The sequence below is a fragment of the Canis aureus genome, chromosome 29, assembly GCF_053574225.1.
Source record: "Canis aureus isolate CA01 chromosome 29, VMU_Caureus_v.1.0, whole genome shotgun sequence".
Classification (NCBI taxonomy): Eukaryota; Metazoa; Chordata; class Mammalia; order Carnivora; family Canidae; genus Canis; species Canis aureus.
In genome coordinates, this window is record NC_135639.1 from 23,841,605 (window position 1) to 23,862,665 (window position 21,061).

Here is a 21,061-nt window from a genome sequence, read left to right on the forward strand (position 1 = left end):
AAAAAGAATATATGTCTTCTCGGTTCCCTTTCCTCTTCATTTCCTCTGCTAAAGTCTTCAAGGCCTGCATGGTCTATCTACCACTCTGGGATCTGATGCCACTTGAAGGCCTTGTGGTGACCAAGCCTTCTGATCAAAAATCTTGACCACAAATATTGGGTTGGGAAATTTGAAAATGAGCCATCTGGTGAAAGCTCCCCACAGGACCACAGCAAATGAATAAGTAGAGTAGACTGAACTATCGTTACTCTTGTTCTCAGTTCGTCATGCCCTTCCCCAAACTGGAATTCTATATCCACACTGTTGTCAGGTATCTTGGTGGTGCCTCATGCCAGAGGAGGCAGAGTCTATTTCCTGGCCTACAGATGCTGGGTGTGGCCATGTGGTGTCCTTTAGTCAACAGAAGGTAGTTGATGGTAAGCACAGCGACCCACGGCCTCACAGGCATGGAGTGTTGTGCTGGTCTCACTTGGAATTCTGTAATCAGCCATGAAAAACCATGCTCTGGGTGGCTGCTGGTCCCAGACGATGACAACTCATGGAGGAAACCTGGACCCCAACTGAAGCCAAAATCCTGACTGATTCAGGAGAGCCTGGTCAGTTTCGATGGCAATCATCCAAACCACAACCAACCTGGAGATTCACCAGTAAAACATACGTATCGGGGTCATAAGATATTTGTTTTGTTTTGTTCTTGGCCATGTAGCATTACTGCAGTGACAGTTGACTAATAGCACTAGGTGAAGAAAACAGCCCAAAGAGAAAAATCTCAGCCAGGTATGTAGCTTTGATGTACAAAAATACATTTATTTTCAACAATTTCAAAACCACTGTCTTTTTTTTTTTACAGTAGAAATATTCAAATGGAACAATAAAATCAAGAACAGTATATGTACATATACTGTATATATAGACATGACTCATGCATTTGTATTCCAGTATTTAGTACAAGTATTGCAATTGTCTGCCCCATTTAACCCTTGGAACAAAAAAGCAGGATCTTTAGAAACACTCCTCATCCCGATCTATGCTGTAGACGGTCGGATTTCTCTAGGTCGCATTCTCTCAGCATCTCACAGAGAAGAACGCAAAGGATCTCTCACAAAAATTAACAGGTACAAAATCCGGCCTTTCCTCCCATATATATATACAGTATATCATTTTTTAAAACAAGTGGACTCAGGCTGAGCCTGAAAAGAAAACAATGCTGACGGCATGGCTTGAAGTGACCCTACGGAACAGAAGTGGAGTGTGCGAATGTGTGGAGGGGCTGGGGTGCTGGAAACGAGAAAGCTGGCTTGGAAAGCCACACGCCTCAGGGGCAAGAACTAGCTTAAGGGAAGTGAAGGCAGACATTTGACTGTAAGGAAGTTGTGTACATCTGACAAGCAAATAGCACAGCATTGCTAAAATCATCTTTGACTAATATCATTAAAGGCTAGCCCCCTATTTGGCCTGCAGGGCTTACATGGACTCACGATGCCACCAACACCACGTCCCTCCCAACCTCACTGATCATCCTGTGCCCAGATGCACTCACTAGGCCTCGCCAGGTGCCCAGGGGACTTTTCTGAGCTCAAAGTAGCTCATGAATTCTCCCGAAGGATTATACATTCCCACAGCACCCAACCAGAAAGCAGAAATTGCTGTCACTTTTAGACCTATGGCCAACCTTCTTTACAGAAAAGCATCTTCTCAGGCTGATAAATATCCTCAATGCTTTCCTTTTGGAGGGGAAGCCTTGTTTCCCTACCTGCGTCTCAGTTTGGAGTCTCTGGTGGGCTTCCTCTTGCAACTTCTTCTATGTCACTGATGGCACAAAAAGACCCCTTGTTCTAGGATGTCACTCTAATCCTTCCTTTACTAATTGTCCCAAAGAAGCCCTCCCCCCGCCCCCCTTTATATACATAAGTAGAAACCAGCTATGGCATGGATACAGAGATGCAAGAGTTATGTGTGACAGACAACTGGAGAGCATCCAGAACCCAACACGTCTCGCAGGCCTGGGGGTTGGTCAGCTCTGAGGGTGAGTGCATAAGCCAACACACGCATCTTTCTTTTTTCTGTTTTCTTTTTTACTAAACATTAAATTATTTCTTAGGAAATAAAAAGCTATTTACATTGTAATTATATACAGTAAGCCACCTGTAGCCTCGCTATTGACATGCACGAGGCAGGGCATCTTTCGTAAAGGTGTGCACGCTTTCTGCAGCAACTTTCACTCCCCACCAACCCACCTCCTGCAGATCTAGCTGGGAATGGTCTGTGTTTTAGGTGTGTGTGCTGGGGGGAGGGTGTTAGTGATGATGGGTGGGTGGGTGGGGACGTGGGAGGTTAATGAAAAGCCAACCAAACTTAAACAATAAAAAAAAAGGGGGGGAGAGACCACAAGGAAAAAGAGAGTCTTCACATGGTCGGTCAGTGGCAGAACAAAGCAAGAAAGCCATGGGAAGATGCATCCTTTGCCCTTAGCACAAATACAGCCATTTATTCCTTTTGTCTCATTTTAATCAGCTAAGAATGCCTTTGTCTCCCAAAGCTAAGCATCTGCCTGCTATTTATGGAGGGACCCTTGGTAAACAAAAGGTAAAAAAGACATTTTCGTTTTCCCATAATAATAGTCATAGTAATCATCAAAAATAAAGTCAGAAAGATGGTTGACCACGTGGCTTGTTGGTATTAAACGCTAGTGCAGTTGGGGATCTCCTTTGTGCTTTCGCTGTTTGCAATGGTGGCAATGCCTCCTGCGGAGGAGAGAAGCAAAGAGGATCAGTTTCACAAGGGCAAGGATCTTCGTCTGTTTTATTTACTGCTAAATATCAAGCTACCTTGAACAGGTGTTTAATATGCATTTATTATAAACGGGACACCTGGATGGTCTATCCTAGCAGCTCATTGACTTAGGTCACCTGTGTTTAGAGTGCACCAGCTCCCACACCAGCACACAAGGGAGGAGCGATGCCTTGCCATCTCCCACACTACTGATAACGACAGTAAGAGGCAACGTGCAGTGAACACTTGTGGTGTGTCAGGTGCTATGTTAATGCCGTACTATCATTTCGGTATCACCACAATTTTAGAAGATAGGTACTATTATTCCCATTTGACAGATGAGGAATTTGCCAGAGCCTGTATGCATCTGGTTATTCATTAGGACATTTACTGCTTTTGCTTCATAGAAAAAAAAAATCCCAACAGTAATGGATATTTGGCCTCATCCCTCCCCTACTCTGACTCCAGCACTTTTAATCTTGGTCTACTTCTAAGGGAAAAAAAAACAAAAACAAACAAACAAAAAAAAAGCCCTCCACTTTCATGTAGCCAGAGGTAGCAGACAAATTTTAAAACATGATTGTGCCTCTGTAGTCAGCTGTTTCCCACCCCATCACCTCCAGTCTGGCACTTGCTGAAGGACAGGCCCCGTGGGCTGACTGCCCTTATGTGTGGAGGACAGAGGACACGGGGGCTTGGAGGTACCAGCACACATACCTATGACCCGGGTGTCCAGCTCTTTGTCCAGCAGTTCCTCGGGCTCGGTGAAGTCACTGAGTGTGATTTTGGGGGCGTTCTCACTTTGGCTTACTGACCCAATCATCTCCTGCTCCTTGTCGTGTTGGACTTGGGCATAGATGTTAATCCAAGGGATTTTCCTACAAAAATCAGATTATGATCACAGGATACTCCAACCTTGGGCCATTGGGAGATTCTGGGCCTTCAGGGGAGGAAGAAGCTATTTATAGGATATGCCAATGTCAGGGAAAGGGGCTGGTCACCTAGACACTGTAGCCATGAGGCCAAGCAACACAAGGCCAGAGACCAGACACCGAGGGGAGATGTAAACCACAGAATTCCCAGAGGAATACACCTTCTTCTGGGGTAAACCAAGCAGGTGTAAACATAAGGCTGATGCCATTGAGCAGGTAGGCACTAGAACCCTCAAAATACTTCTCCATTATTAAGTTTTTCAAGGAGCTGGACTTTGAGACTCATATCTTTTTCTAAGGTTGCATCAATTTAATCAATTCACATTGGTTTCCCTTATGAAGAGCCAAGAAAGAAAAGGCCTCTAGCCATTGCTACTATTTTCGGAACACTGTCCATGGGCCAAAGATCTGAAATACTTGGGTACTCAGTTTCCTCATCTGCTTGATGGGAATAACAATAGCTTCCTTGTAGGATTGTGGAGAGGAGAAAGGCAAGGCTTAAGAGAAGCTAAATAATTTCCTTCAAAGACACAAAGGTTGTAGCTTTGGAAACAAGGCAGAAAGACTTGAGGTTGGAGGAGTGGGCGGTTGAGACTGAAATTTTCTTGGAGGATTCATCTTCTGATGCCTTTCTGTATCCCCTGACCTACTGGGTCCCAGGCCTGTAGCATCCTGTGAATCCCTCTAACCCAGTGCTTCTCAGACTTTAATGTGCTTATTTCTCACCCAGGTTCTTGCTAACATGCATTTGTGACTCAAAAGGCCTGGATGGATGGGGTGAAATGGTGCATTTCTGCCAAGCTCCTGGGTGATGCTGAGGCTGCTGGTCTGATCCCCAAACTTTGAGTTGCAAGAATCTAGGATATCAAACTCAGCCCCCCTCCTCCTTCTACTCTTCTCAGGATGGTGTCCTTTTTTTTTCCTTCAGAACATAGCTCTGAGAGGCGTCTCCTGCCCACCCTACCTCTCCTGTGATAAATATAGAATTATGGGACAATGTTTATGAAAAAAATGAATAGGGTACTGGGTTTAGGGCTATATAAAAGGTAAGTCTGCTGACTTTGTTTCCCATTACGCTAAAAGCCCTATATGTGCTGGGTTCGTGTTCTCTGTCTTCTCTGCTATAGGTGCAACTTAGCCCAGTGCTTGGCATGTGGTTGATATTCAGTAAGTATTTGCTGAATGAATGAACAGATGACCTCAAAACTTGTGCTCTTTCTATTTCATATATTAGATCCTCAAACAGAAAGACCACATTTTTACCTTGGAATATTATCTCTAAAAGAAACCTCTCTTACCCATTAAATGGTGGGGAAATTGGATTGAAGTCCAAATATTTCCTGAAGCTCATCAAGGGCAATGATATTATTAAAACTTAAAACATCCGATACCCATCCCAATCCAGAACATACTGTAATTTTCCAAAGGAGAATCACTCTGTTGCCCTAGTACAAGGCAGTGGTGTCTTCAAGCTTCAACCTTCCTTTTCCCCACTCCAACCCCAATTAGGAGAGTGTGGGGCCATTTAATAAGGCTTGCTTGTAGCTAATTAGCTTGTAGCTAATTCATTTGGAAGGATCCAAAAATAGGTATGAAACATGAGTGGTTTCTACCACTCCTTTACATTCAGTTTTTGTTCCTTTACTGGTCACTTTTCATACATTAAGAGAGGTGTCCTTGTGACTCCTACTGGTCTAAACCAGCTTAATATAATTTACAAGGACCTTAAATGAATAGATTCTATGTGAGGCAGCAAATCTCAGGCTCTCTAAATATGTATAATTAAAAATTCATGCTGGCCCTTACTTTCCTCTTATCTAAATAGAAATGCAGCCTAACGACTTAGATTTCTTCTAATCATAAAAGTACATATTACTCATGAACGTTGGGATCAGCTGTAATATTTATTAGGTGCTGGAGGTAGTCAAACTATTCCTGATCACACAAGTTTGTGTACTTCAGAAGTAGTCAGAGTTCACTGCCTCCCTCTTCCTGCTTTCCTGGTGATACTTGTGAGGATTTGGATAAATCTGCCCTTATAAAGACTGTTCTCTTTATTATTTAAAGATAATCTTTAATATCTAAAGAACAGGCAGATTTTTTTGAACATTTTTCATAATGGGTGGGAGGGAAACAATTTTATGTCATAATGTTTACGTTTTAAAAACCTGTTGAATTACTTTTCATTTAACACATGTACTTGAAGAACTAATGAGAATATTAGATTAAGCCCAATTTCTGCAGGTAAGAAAGGTGGAAAATAGATTTAGGGAGATCTCTTGGCCTACACATTCATATCAGTTTGATTAAGAGAAGGAAGATGGATCAACCAAGTCACCTATAAAAACCTCCATTTTTGTTTGCTCCAGCTCTAAGTGTTAGGAGCCTATAGGAGGCAATTTAGGTCTCTCTCTATTTCTCTGAAGCAAGTATGTTTCAGACCATGATGAAAGACATGCTTAAAAAAAAAAAGGCCAGAAAAATATATAAAATCTCAAAAGTTTTCTTGGATAACCAGAAAAAAATCCCAGATCTACAGTATAGAGAGAAAGTCTTGTTGGGCAGATTTCTCAGAAATTAGCTATCCAAGAATAATATCAAATGTGAGAAACGGTGATATTTATTTAAAGGAAGCTTGGAGCTCATGGTAACTCTCTTCTCCTTCCCCTGCTAAATGGCCACTGGAGGCACTGAGGTTTTTCTCAGTGCCTGGCACATAGGGGGCACTCAGTAAATGTTTGTTGAATAGATAAGTGGTGTAATGACTTAATGCTAATGATAACACAGAGAAAAGTATTAGGTCTGAAAACAGCCTGGCCAGTGATCTGGAAACAGAAACAGAACTGCCCTTTCTCTGGATGTACTGAATGTTTGCCAGCCAGGTGCAGAGATTTATATTTAAATTAATTAAAGTTAAATAAAATTTAAAATTCAGGTCCTCAGACATACAAGTGGTTATTGTATTGGGCAGGACAGATTACGGTACACTGTCACCATCACAGAAAGTTCTATGGGACAGCAATTGAAGAAACAAAGGAGGGTCTGGGAAGCACAGATAAGAAGAACCTGACCTTTACTGGTCAGCAGGCCAGGCACCCTACACAGCACCATCACTATAGAGGTCCAGGTGATGTGGAGAACAAGAAGACCAAAGAAATAAAAGAAGACCCAATAGAACCTCAACCAAAGGGCTCTAGCCCTGGAAGAAAACCTCCAGAAAAGGTAATTGATGACTGGTTATACTTGGTGGACTCCACTGTGCATCCAGTTTGAGTGGTATATGTTCCTTCTGGCCTTAACTACACTATTCACTGTCAGGGACAGAGAAAGAATTGGCTGATACTGGAGATTACAGAGGTAGAAGAATTCAGAGATGTCATTATTATATGGCAGAGATTCAAGAATTCCAATGTACACATTTCGAGATGCCTACATTAATAAATTGACTGTCTAGAATGTTTAGCAGCATTGGTAAGACAACAGAAAACCTCCTAAGTCACAGGATGTCTTGCCTTAGTTTGGAGATGCCTGACACTGATACCTTTTTGCAGGACTTCTACTGGCTATTGTCCTCAGCAACCATGAGATTCTAGAAGCCAGAAGGTGACAAATTTGGTTTAGTTGATCTTGAAGCTCCAGCAACCACTGGGCTTCCCCACAATCAAATCCTTGGATGAATAAAAGTGTACTCTGCATGTAACTGAAGTATATCCATGAGTGAGTGTTGCCTTGACTAGACTGTTTCTATTATAGAATCTTTGTTCTCTACTTGTGATATGAAGGTTTGTTTCCATCTTCAAAGGCAACATAGGCGGGTAGGTTCACATGTCTTGATCCAAGATAATAGGGACTCACACACTGGTCTAGTGATTGAGTAGGAAGGTAAAGTTCACTCTGTCCTGATATGGAGAGTGTTGAAGGCTTCCTGCTAGTTTGGTAATGCTGAGATGTATATCGAGGAAAAATTGAAGCCTGAGTTATGCACCACAGGGCAGCTAAGGAGGCCTGGGAGAGAGGGTGGAGGAAGGTACCTTTACATCTGATGGTTATCAAAATCTAAAAGCATTACCTCCAGTGTCTAGGATGACTCCCAGGACCAAGTTTTGCTTTCAGAATTATTAATGACATTTTTACTTTGAGCAGTCTTTTTATGAAGCACATTTCCATGCCACTGATATGATTTTTTGAGAGCCTACCATATGCCGTGTTATGACACAGAAGATACCTTTGGAAGTCATGTTCTCTGTTACCTGTAGTAGCTTGGCATTGTCAATTATTTAGTATATACCAGGTATAGATAGTATTATATTTACCTTCTATAGCAAGCCTAGTAACTATTGTTTTTTCTATTTTGCAGACAAAGAGACTAAAGCTTAGGGAGGCAGATTCAGTTGCCCAAAGCTACAGATGTGAAGTTAAAATTGGGTCTGTCTGATTACAGAGCTCATACTCTGAACCAGGACACCATTTGGTAGAAGTTTTACATTATATAAATAAAGGTACAGAATTATTGATTTCAATTTCATGTTTTAATAAGTATCCTGTGATGTCACTCCTCCTGTGGCCTTCAAATATAATTTCTGAATACATGTGAAGTTTGGTTTTCCTGATCAATTGCCCTTTAGAAACAGGCGAAGGAAGGACAGAGATAAAGGTTGAATATTTTTGGCATGCAAATTTACACAGAGAGACCAGGCAGCTATAATACAAGATAAGAAAATGTGTATTTGTATGTGTCCATGTCGCTCCAGATTTCCGCTGCATTTCATCTAAGTAGATGGTTAAGTAACCACCCTGAAAGGGCGTTAGGCTGTAGAAAATCAGCTAAATTTCTAAAAATTTTTTAGAAAAGCTCCTAAAAATCCAAAACCTTACTTTAGAAATTTAGGTGAGGTTTGAAAACTCTTTCCACTTCTCTTGAAGAAAATAAATTGATTTCATAGGTTATCTTTTATTTTCCTAACTCAATATATGTATAAATTGGATAGAGTTCAGATTCTTAAACCCATTTATTCCTTGACCTTCAACCATCCCTGCTTTCCCCCAATGCCAAACAGAGCTTCGAAGATAATTAATTTCACATATTTGGAATGAGTTTAGGAATGTTGGCTATAGGAAGAATCAGCATCCAAGAATCTAGCCCCAATATCAAAATTGAGTTAGAGTAGCCATACCTTTTAAACTTGTAGATCAAAAACACAGCCAGGCCGACAAATACCACTGACAAGAGCATAAGCATGGCCGAGCTGCTGTGCCCAGCACTGGAGTCCACCAACGGAGCTATGGAGGAAAAAGCAGATGGCTCACTTGGAAGCTACTAGATGGAAGGATTTCCCACTGGAGAAAGGAGGCCAGCTGAGGTTGCATTCTTACATTTAGTCTCCAACTGCCCTGCACTGTATGCTATCTGGGCATAGGAAGTTTGGTTTTAATATGAAAATAGTATTCTCAATCACAGCTTCTGAGGACAAGTAAACCTCTCAGCTCTGCCTGGGGAAACTTATGATTCTTGGTGTAAATTGAGCAATGGGTATCTAGCTGAAGGGAGTACAAGGACTTGAATGCTCTTTCTCCTAGACAGGCTGAGTGCCTGTCAACATAATTATGGGTGGCCCCTTTGGATTAAATATTGATGCAATGTTTCATTTTGTTCCTTTACATTGTTCTGCTAAAACACTGCTGGGTGGGCACATTTAGAACCTCCACATCTGAAAAGTCTTATATTAATATGAGATATTTAGCAAATAGGCTCTCTTGGAGAGCCCAATGAGACATACACTTCATTCTTTTTATAAATCAATCATTAGAGCTGATCCCTGCATCAATTTAGATTTACCTATTGTAAATCAAAAAGAATTTTAAAGTTATCTCATTTGGCCTCCCAAACAAGATTAATGGAATCAGAGAATCGCAGAATTTAAGAGACCCTGAGGATGACCTGCTATAATCCAGACTGTTGCAGATGAAAACAAACAAAGAAAGAAAGAACAATTAAGTCAAAGCCCAAAGAAATTGTAGTTTTTCCCAAAGGTCATCCAAGGATTCAATAGCAAAGCTACCTCTAATTAAGTCTTCTTGCCACCTCAACAGGAAGCCCCAAGAAAGATGTGATTAATCTTTCGTCACCATCACTACACACATGAGCCCTGCCCACAGAGCTATTTTCAGGCATTTGTGGAAAAGTGTCTGCTAATTATCTCCTCCCCTTTCTCCTCAGGATAACAGATCACCATGCCCATTTCTCCCTGTATCCCAGCAGGCACTCACCTAGTGTCAGCTGTGTGACATACACAATGACTTGAACCCCGGGCTTCAGCTCAAACTGAACCAAGTTTTGGTTTAGAGCATTAAACAGCATCTCTACAATCTGGAAAAAAAAAAAAGAGAGAGAGAGAGGTGCACAGAAAGACATGGCATGAGACAGCACTCCCTCATGGAGCAAGAAGCCAAGGTCACTAGACAACCAATGACCAAGTTCAATCAGGCGACAGGATATTGGCACATTTTCATCAATGTGGTTCTCATAGCCCTTGGAGCCCTGTGAGGCCAAGGAAGTAGTTGGTGTTCCTGGCTCATACTGGAGAGCAGAGGGAGACAGAGAAAGGTACGTCCAAAGTCACTTAGTGAATTAGAGTTGATAACAGACATTGATGCTTCATGTAAGCCCTGCTTCAGTGCTTTTTCATCCATGCCTTTATAACTCACCACAGCACAACCTATTGTGGTTTCCAATGAAAGGACATCAACCTATCATTAGTTCTTTAATCTAATGAAGTAACACACACAGTGTAGAGAGGCCCCTGCCAGGATTAAAGTGGGCATGTATGTCCCCAGCCCACTCCTCTGCTTTTTCTCTTTGGGAGACAATGGGAAGCAGACATCAAAGCAGAAGCGGCCTTCTTTTTATGGGATAATTTTTCCTCTTTACTTTTCCCCGGCAAGTCTCGGAACACATAACATCGATTTAATCACTCTGTAATTCCCACATGAAAGCCGAGGCCAGCTTGGGCTGTGGTCCCTAACTCTTATCTGGCTGTACGCGCGCCTTAATATCACAGCTGCTATTCATCACCGTAATTACCTATTTATCTAAACGGATGGATATTGTAGCTTCCAAATATAGTTCACACATGCCACTTGCTATTTCAGAATAAAGAGGTCTTGTAAAAGTGATGCATGCATTGAGAAGCTGAATTTATTTCTGGCCAACTTTGATACGCGGCCCTGCAACGCAAGGATCTGCTTCATTTTCCAGGGAAACTAACCCTGCCGGTGTCTGTGCTGTCCGAGGAGGACTGTGGATGGCCATGGGATGAGGTGACAGCCAGACAAGGAGCAGAGGGACACGGAACATGCCTGCACGACTGCCTCGTGTGGGGGCAAATGTGTGCCTTGTGCCGCTGTCTAGAAGCCTCTCAACTCACTTTTTTCTCCCTCTCCTGAACTTAGCACCACTGCAAGGCAGGGAAGGGTGAGGCAGAGCAAGGCCCACGAAACCCCAGTAGGAGCAGGGGGTGACAGAGGCAGAATCAGCTCCTTTACTTCAGGGACGGTGCACCGAGCACAGGACCTACAGGCCCCTCCAAGGAGGACAGGAAAGCAGTCCCTTTGGACATGCTTTTTCCTTGGTCAAAACAAGATGAAGCAATCCATCTCTCATGTTTAAAAGCAGTTCATTTTCTCTCCTGAAGCAGAACTTAGATTGACTGGGAGGGGGTCTTTAAGGACAAGAAGCAGGTTTATCCCAGATATGGACAGGGAAACTCAAACTCCTCTCTTTGTCCTGTGTCTCACCCCAGGGTAGGTCACTGGACAGGAGACCTGAGGAAGCTGCAGGAAAGCAGGTGCGGGAATGAGTACTGCCAGGGACGCTCTCCCTTCTCGTGCAGGGAATGCTGCAGGCTGAGCGCCCCGGTGCATCTTCTGGACAGGGCTGATGGTTCCTTGGAGCCCTGGGTGCTGGACAGATGGACAGGCCGCTGGACGGATGCGAGGAAGCCCCCCCTCCCCTTCTGCTGTTGGTAAGGCTGTGTGTCCTCAGACGGGGAGGTGTAGGCAAGTACCCTAGCCAGGTGTCCCCTCACTTACTTGTTCCAGGTCCTCTTCATTGCCTTTCCTCCTCTCTGTCAAGTTCTTGGGGGGCAGGATGAAGAGCTCTGCTGAAGTGGGGAGGCCAGGGAACACGGCCACCAGGATCTGATCTTCTGGGACACCGGTTACCTGCAGAGACGTTTAGATCACAGAGTGAAGCCCTGGAGAAGCCAGCCTCCCCGAGTGCACAACAAGGAGTCACACCTGGGTATGAGGCTCACGTGTGGTTTTTAAATACAACATGTTAGGCACAGGCCCCAGTATATATTCAGGCTTTCTTTCCTGAATAGCATAGCTTAGAAGTGCTATGACGAGTCTTGCTACCTCCTCTGGCTCTTACATACATTTTTACTGAAACTAAAATACCATAGTGATCTTCAAAATATTGCTTACTGGAAACATTGGCTAAAGCTCCTCCCATATTTTCCATTTTTCTGCACTGAGAGGACTAGAGCTTCTGGCAAAAACATGAACATACCAACCGTAAACAAGGAATACGAGGTTACGAGCAAACGTGGGGAAATGCAAATTTTAAAAAAAGAAGAAGCCAAGCTACATGATTTTTACTTACAAAAGCAGGATTTTTTGTATTAAGTTAAAATTGCTAATATTGGTGAGACTTCCGTTAAGAGGCTCCCTCATTTGTCGCTGGCGGCACTAAAAATCAATGCACACTGCCGCTTTGCTTTTCAAAAGACCATAAAAATATTCAGACCCTTCATTCAGTAACTGTAACTTGGAGTGTTTCTCCTAAGGAAATGATCCAAAATACAGCAAAAGCTACATACAGGAGGAAAAACATTATTTATAATAGCAAATAAACAGAGTAAAACTCAAATATTCAAAAAATTAAGTAAATAATGGCATAATCACCGGTTAGAATGTTATTTCACCATTATGATGACAATTAGTACAGTCAGCCAACATGGAAAAACACTTATGAAAGCTGCATTCTGATCTATTTCCTTACATTTCTTTGGTTACGACCCTATAAAAACAAAAATGTGTAAGAGTAAAAAAGCAAAATAAAACACTAAAAGTTGTGTTAAGATGCTGAAATCTGAGTGAATTTTTTTTCTGTTCCTGAGTGTTTAGTAAAAGGATATTGTTTTTCGATAAAAACCTAAAGTAAGCTTCTGTCTGGAGGCAAATTCCTAAGGCAAACAAAACTCTGAGTCATCCCCCTCGCGCCCCCGTAAAGAGTATCGTTATTCTTCCCTACATGCCCCTTCGCTGGGTTGACCCTTTTCTTTGTCCCAGGGGATAGTGGTCTCAGGGGGTATCAGTCAGTTAGCAACCTTGGAGGGATTCTGGAGGTGTGTGTCTAGAGTCACTTTATCCCATCCAAAGGGACACCTGAGGGATAGGTTCTTGTAAGATTTAAGGCCCAGGCATCAACCAGTATGGCTGATTATTATTATTGATTAGTATTATTATAATTTCCAAGTCATTTATAAAAAGCTAGTAGTATGTTTTTAATAAACACAATCATACAAAATATACACAACTCTGGATGTTTCAGTCATAGGCGTACAAAAGTAGTCACATTTCCACCCTTTTCTAAAAATAATCTTTTTGGAAAAAGATTTAAGATGAAGATCATCTGGTAGACAACTCCCCACAGGAATGTTCTCTCGCATTATTCTATTTTTCCTCCTCCTTCTTCTTTTCTCTCAGTTCCTTCTCCAGGTCCTTCCCTGGATCATCCTCCTCTGCCTTGGGAGGCATCAGCATTCATGTTGGCCCTGCCCCTCACCTCCCCTGGGTCTAATCACCTCCATAGTCTCAGCTCCCACATCTTTGCCCTCAGTAGGAATATCCAATTGACCTTCAGATCCATATTTTCAATCCCTCCGGTTATCTTCACCCAACTGTTCCTCATGTGCTCCAAACTCACATAAAAACATCACGTCACTGGGGCACCTGGGTGACTCAGTCAGCTAAATGTCCCACTCTTGATTTTGGCTCAAGTCATGATCCCAAGGTCATGAGATACTGCCCTGCATCAGTGGGCTTCAGCAGGGCCCTCACTCAGCAGGGAGTCTGTTCCTCCCCCTGCTCACTTGCTCTTGCTCTCTCTCTCAAATAAATAAATATATATATATTTAAATCACACCATTAGTATCCCTCAAGCATGCTTCTCTGACATGATCCTGCTAAGGGCAAGGCCATTTCCTCCCTGCTCTGGAACCAAAAAGCTTCTCTCCTTCTCATTCCCACTACATCCTATTAGTCACCCATTCTACTATTCAACTTCCCAAGTACCTTTTGAATCTTTCCTCTTTGAGATCTGTTACGTCTGGTCTAGAGAACCGCAGTACTCCGCAGTACTCTTTTTTGTTTGTTTTTTGTTTTGTTTTGTTTTGTTTTAAGATTTTATTAATTTATTCATGAGAGACACAGGGAGAGAGAGAGGCAGAGAGACACAGGCAGAGGGAGAAGCAGGCTCCATGCAGGAAGCCTGACGTGGTACTCGATCCCGGGTCTCCAGGATCACGCCCTGGGCTGAAGGCGGCGCTAAACTACTGAGCCACCCAGGCTGCCCTGCAGTACTCTTTTAACTGGTCATCTATGGTGAAATTTCTCCCCCACCCTATTCACTTCCCACCTCAGCAGCCCGTCCTCTGTACTGTGACCACAATGGGTATCTGAATATAAATCTATAGTCAGCATTTTTTGCTTAACTAAGAAAACATTTTTCCAGTTCCCAGGGGCTATTAGGTGTCTGTCAGTCCCCTTTGAGCTTCTCTGATGATTCAAGAGCTGCCCTAACCATTCTAGCTCAAGTCTAGAAACACTGGCCTCACAACTTGTAGAATGACTGCCATCTCACCAATATGCTATGCTCTTTCAGTAGTCCATGGCTTTGCACATACTGTTCATTCTACCTGAAAGACACTGTCCTCTGTTAACCATTAGGTAACCTTTAAAACTGAGTTCAAGTATTCCCTGCAGAGACCACCCTAAGAGCTCACAAGTATCTAATGAATCAGGAATAACAGGCTAAGCCTTCATTTCCCTGGATAGAGGGAATCATATTTTTCTCCACACTCTTTTGAAATACTGTCCATGCCTCTGCCGCTAGTCACATGTTAGACTGACCTCTACATTTGAAAAACCCATGTTGCATTTGTCATTATCTTCTAGTACCTAGTTCTGAGCAAAGGGATAACAAAACTCTTTGAAAGCTCTCTAAGGCCAGTCTGACGTTGGGTTAACTCTAGAATTCTATTACTCTGATAGTATGTTCTGTTTTCTGGTCTGTATGTAGCCTTCTGATTGTCATACATAGCCAATGGTGGTCTTGTGAGTCTGAATACCTGGTTAAGAAACCCCCTTGGTGGGCAAAGAACAAGCCCAGTGAATGATATCTGTATAGATTTAATGAGTGTTCTATCTATTATTCGTTAAAGAGGTCAAACTCCTGTATTAGAAAAATTAAGTATAAAGACAGGGCCAATTCCCATCCTCAAACACCGGATCCTGTCTTTCTGTCTTCCCCTGCCCCTTCCCTCCACCTTTCCTTCTTATTCTTGTCTCTCTTTTGACAGAGAGATAATCCTTATATAACTGAAGAATGGTGGTTTTAACCCATAAAATTTTATTCTGGACCAGACCATTTGGTTCTTTTCTTTATACACTAACACATAAGCAGAGATACAGCCAACTTACTTTAACCAGAGCTCGCTTGATGACATTGCCAATATCTTGCCTCCACTCAGGAATGTCAGGGTTATGGTAATCCAGATTTGGAGAGAATGACAAAAGTTGGGACTGGAAATACTCTGCAATGACAGAAGATGTGTGAGTAGGGCTGAGAGGGGGGTGGCAGGCTAGCAGATGCCAAAATCATTGTGCTTTAGGGAAAAGTCCACTCTTCCATGTGGCCTCACCTAAAATTCCTTCCTATCTGTGTGTTTCTTGGCTTTTGAAAGAAGGTAAGACTTTGTGAATGGAAGTAGATTTATGCCCCCACCATGTAGGAGTTCCTAGCATCTTACACCCTTCTTCTGGTAAAAGATATTACTTGAAATGAAAGTATGAAACCTCCAGAAAGAGGAGTCTTTGCTATTGTTGGTAGTATTATGCCGAGCCAACAACAAAGCATTAAGCTGGGCTCGATGGGATTGGAACCTTGCCTTGTCATCCCCTTGGTTCCTCTTACCTTCCTCCTAGGAGGGAATTGAATCAAAATCCTGTGTGTAGCGTGTGGGTGATGTTCAGTTTCTTGACCCAGTTAGTGTGTACACAGTCTGTTTACTGTGTGGTAAGTCATGAAACTAAATACTTGTGACACGTGTGTGCTTCTGTATTAAATTTATACCTCACTAAAAGTGTGTGATTAAAGTAAGTCTTACAGGTCTCTGATGAGAGAGCCAGAGTATCAAATTTGCAGAGATGTAGAAAAAGGCATTCACCTGACATAAGGCTGAAGAAGTATGTTCTCAGTCAGAGGACTGCATACCTTAGTACAACTTTTTAGAAACCTCCATCTATAGTGGCGGTCTTTAGGGGCCTGGGGGAAGTTGTGTGGGAAGGTTCTAAAAGTAAAGCTTGATTTGAAATAAATTTAATAATTAGGAATGGTTTTCCAGGATTGATAACAGGATGGTGGCCTTATTATCCATTCTTCTTTCTTGTTCTGCACTCATATTCTTAGCCTTATTCTTGAGACTTTGCAGCCAAGGATATTAGAATTTTCCAACAATTGGTTACGTGTAATTCATCTCAGTAACTCAGCTGTCAGTTCTTCAAGGTCAGAAGCCATGACTCCTCTTTTGAAATCACCAGTCCCCATGGTCACAAAGGGTCAGTGCTGCACAGGTGTTATAGATACCTTAGCAGGACATCAGATCTAGATGCTTCTATGACAATTTTTCTAGCTTAGAATCCTTCAATTATGATATGTATTTGTCTAATGAGATACCCATCAGGCTGTGATGCAGAAATATCTTAGGGGATAATAAGTGCTTGTCTATGCCCAATTGTGCCAGTTTCTCTCACAGCCTTAGTGTCTATTCAGGAACAAGGTAGAGTACGTTTGGAAAACTCTTGTTGACCTACATAATCTCCCGCTGGCCTGGGGAACTTCCAAAGCAGTCAAGGGATGACAGGAGGGTAGGCAGAGGGGATTCCTTGGGCAGGAGAGGGCATCACAGAACAATTTTCAGTGCTTACCATGCACAGCAATGTCTTTTGTGTCCTGGATAAGGGCATTCCCAGCAGCCACCTGGACAGTGATGGTGTTGGTACCCTCAGCCAGGAATGTGAAGGAAATGCTGCTGTCCAAGGTGATTAGAGGCTAAAAGACAGGAGAAATACCCATTTAGCCCTCTCTGGGATATCAGATTTTCTTCTTTTCTTACAAATCTCAGACTGTCACAAATCTGCATGGTATTTGTGTAACCCTAAGGGATCTGAACTTGAAACAAGAAAAAAGAAAATGACTTTTCATAGCTTCCAAAAACTGTGATTATATCCACTATCCAGGAAGAGTATTAATATCCTTGAAATACACTGTAAAATGTAATCCTGAAAGATACAGATAAGAATGGGCACTGTGGATTTTGCATGTCACTCTGTTCCTTCTCCTGGAGCAAAGTAGAAGCAACATTTGTAACCTATTCCAGCTGGCTCTGGGAATAGATCATTTATTTCTCTTCTTCTCCAATATTGTGTGTCACTTGCATTTCCTCCTGTATTCTCTTGGACTGTAAGACCTTTCAGAGACATGGTCACATTTTATTTACTTCTGCATCACTCATCCTTGGCACATTGCTTTCATATATATGTAAGTTGGATGTATAGTCCAATCACTGGCATTTTCTTTTATTGTATCTGTATTTTCCACTTCAAAGCATTCTAACATTTTAAATAGGTTGGAAAATATATAAACACACACATCTGTGACCGTTTTAATTCTATTTTTCTTTTTCTGCTTTATTTTCCTGATAGCAACATACAGGGGCTTCCCAAAGATAGAGAAATACAGAATATATTACTTTCCTGAGTATTTGGATCTTGATAAAAGCAGGTGCCTATGGAGAGAAGAATGCAGATCCTGAGGTCAAAGAGTCATTATTCAGTTGTCATCTTAAGGCCTATGCCCTTCCAACTTCCTGTCGTTTGCAAGGTATAACATAACAGTAGGAAGCTGCTCTAAGGCACCTCTTAGAGATGCCACAAAAACAGATGAGCAGACTCCTTCTCTTCTTTATGTGTCATGACAGCAATGGGCTAGAGACCAAGAATGTAGCCAGTTGGGGATGCATAGAGCAGCTCTTTAAGGGGATGGGGGTGGGCCAGCACACTCAGGCACTCCTAACTGAACATGGCCTAGTTGTGTGTGCCAGAGCCCTGCAGAGACTCAAAGATGCAGCTTTCAGACAGTGTCCCTGCTGCAAGACTAGAATTTTTTTCTAGCTTGTAATTTCCAACTGGGCCTCTGAAACATAATTTGATTTCTTCTGCTTTAAAATTCTGGAGTCAGACAGGCTACTATTGCACCACAAGTATTATGCTAAGTGAAATAAATCAGTCCGAGAAAGACAAATACCATATGATTTCCTTCATATGTGGAATTTAAGAAACAAAACAAATGAGCAAAGAGGAAAGCAGGGTGTGTGTGGGGAAACCAAGACACAGATTCTTAACTTCAGAGAACCAATTGATGGTTACTAGAAGGGAGGTGGGGGGGGGGGTGGATAGAAGGGATGGGTTAAATAGATGATGGGGATTAAGGAGCGAACTTGTTGTGATGAGCATTGGATGATGTATGAAAGTGTTGAATCACTGTATTGTTCATCTGATACTAATATTGCACTGTATATTAACTAACTGGAATTTAAATTAAAAAACTTTAAAAAATAAAATAAAATTCTGTAGCTCTATTATTTTATGACCAGGCTGATAGCTGGAGTTGGGCAAGATTAGAGATGTGACATACTTTCTTCTCTGTTTTCTACATGAGAGAAAGAAGTGAGTATAGAAATGAGGGCACTTGTGTTAAGCACTGAATATTATATGTAAAGGATGAATCAGTAAATTCTACTCCTGAAGTCAATATTACAATATATATATGCTAACTGACTAGAATTTAAATAAAATAAAAATTTAAGAAATAGATACACTCTTTCCTTTAACTAAGAGCAGACACCAGAGTTCAAGTATTCTTAAGGCTCAGTGACATTACACACAAGGGTGTGGTCTTCTGAATTAAACAATGAATGAGTTGTAAGTAGGTTCTGTGATGTACATCAACTCCTATAGTCTGACAGTGGCTGTTGAGTGTCCTGTGTTGAGAAGGAAGCTGAAGTCAAGTAGGTTTCAGCATACCAACGTTGGCCAAGGCAGTGGAACAACACGTGTGCCACACAGTTGCCAGTTCTAGTGTAATAAGAACAAAGTCTTGAAACTCTGGCTTTATTCTATTGCTATTATAATAAATTACCTTTAGCAATTATTCAGCAATCAGAATATACAGGATTGATGAATGGCTTAAGGCAAACTTTCTAGTCCCTACTGGTTACCCCATTCAATCTTATCTGTTAGGAGACCTTCATTATCTTCATTATCTAGTCATATTCTTTGGAATAAAAATGAGATACCACAATATACCCAACAAAATGGCTAAATTTTCTTTAAAAATGATAATATAAAATATTATTAAGGATGCAGAGTAACTGGAACTCTCATACATTTTTGGGGGGATGTAAAGTGATATAACTACTTAGGAAAAAGTTTAATTTTGCAAGAAACCTCAATAATTTTTCCAAAGTAGATGTACAATTTTATATTTTATATTTTATGACTTAGCAATTGTAGTCTTGAGAATTTAGTCAAGAGAAAAGAAAACGTATGTCCACAAACAAACAAAAATGTTCACAGAAGCCTATTCATAATAGCCCCAAACTGGAAACAGCCCAGAAATTCATCAATGGGAAAATGGATGCACAAGCCACGGTATATCCATACAATGAACACAAAAGCAAAAAACAAATGATATATATAACAGTATGAATAAATCCCAAAACTAGAAGTGAAAGAAGTCTTATATAAAAGAATTCATATGGTATAATTATATATATGAGGTTCTAGAACAGGCAAATCTAATCTCTGATAGAAAAAAAAGGAGTGATTATTTTGGGAATTGGAGGTGGGTACCAACAGAGAGAATGTGAGAACTTTCCAGAGTGATGGTACATATATTTGGTACATATATTTTGACAGGAGTTTGGGTCACATGTGAATGTCTTTGTCAAAACTCAGAAAGTGTACATTCTGGATTTGTGCATTTGATCACTGATACCACCACGGGGGAAAACGTATAAGCAAATACTGAACTCTAGTTAGTGATTTGCAAACTGAAACATTTAGGACAAAGTGTATTGGTGTCTAAAATTTAAAATGAGTGAAAAAAATAAGATTAATTGATGGATGGACTGAAGAACAGAGAGATAATCAGACATGATAAAACAAAAATAGTAAACGTTAATGGTAGACTACAGAAGGTGGGTATGTAGATGTTCACTGTAAAATTACTTCAACTTTAGTGTATGTTTGAAGTTTTCCATAATAAAGTGTTGGGACAGAAAACATGAAATAAATAGTCAATGTGATTTTATTTTCCCTAATTCCATGAATGACTCTCTCTGACCATGGCTGTTTTCCACTGTCCTCCATATTGGATCCCTGTTCTCAGCTGTCATCTTCCCACCTCTCACTACCAGGTATTTTTCTCTCTTAACAGTTGTCTCTTCATGAAACCTTCATTATTTCCCTGTCATGGAATTTAGAGGTCCATGTTCCCCACTCTCCTTTCTTTGCATACTCTTATAGCCTTAGTCTAGTTGGTACTCTGCCAAGCAAAGGCATCACTTAAAAAAAAAAAAAAAAAGATTCATTTATTTATTTTTGAGAGAGAGAGAGCATGCAAGCAAGTGGGGTAGGGAGGGGCAGAGGGGGAGGGAGAGAGAGAATCTCAAGCAGACTCCCCACTGAGTGTGGAGCTCGACACAGAGCTTGATCTCACAACCCTGAGATCCTGACCTGAGCTGAGATCAAGAGTTGGATGCTTAACCAACTGAGCCGCCCAGGTCATCTCTTGTGAGATGAATGGAATTCTTCTTGTCCCTGCAGATCTGCTCTTCTCTCCATCTGGCTGCTATCCTAGGAGATCCAGGAGCCAAACAAGGGTGCAGGGCTGCAGGACAAAAGGAATGCCATCTGTGGTAGGAGGGAGTGTGCCATCCTATCAGCCATTCAGG

The 21,061-nt window shown here is 41.6% G+C and overlaps 1 protein-coding gene across 2 annotated transcripts in view; it reads right to left on the minus strand.

Annotated features, from left to right (window-relative positions):
• Window positions 1-782: 782 nt before the first annotated feature.
• SORCS3 (sortilin related VPS10 domain containing receptor 3) overlaps window positions 783-21,061 on the minus strand; it is a 586,644-nt gene continuing 566,365 nt past the window's right edge. For both annotated transcript variants that reach the window (XM_077877720.1, XM_077877721.1), the window contains exons 21-27: window positions 16,974-17,097; window positions 15,468-15,580; window positions 11,793-11,924; window positions 9,972-10,071; window positions 8,879-8,984; window positions 3,490-3,650; window positions 783-2,744 (exon numbers count right to left, since the gene is read on the minus strand). In XM_077877720.1, the coding sequence (XP_077733846.1) occupies window positions 2,680-2,744; window positions 3,490-3,650; window positions 8,879-8,984; window positions 9,972-10,071; window positions 11,793-11,924; window positions 15,468-15,580; window positions 16,974-17,097 (801 nt within the window). In that variant the 3' untranslated portion in view covers window positions 783-2,679. The remainder of the gene's footprint in view (window positions 2,745-3,489; window positions 3,651-8,878; window positions 8,985-9,971; window positions 10,072-11,792; window positions 11,925-15,467; window positions 15,581-16,973; window positions 17,098-21,061) is intronic.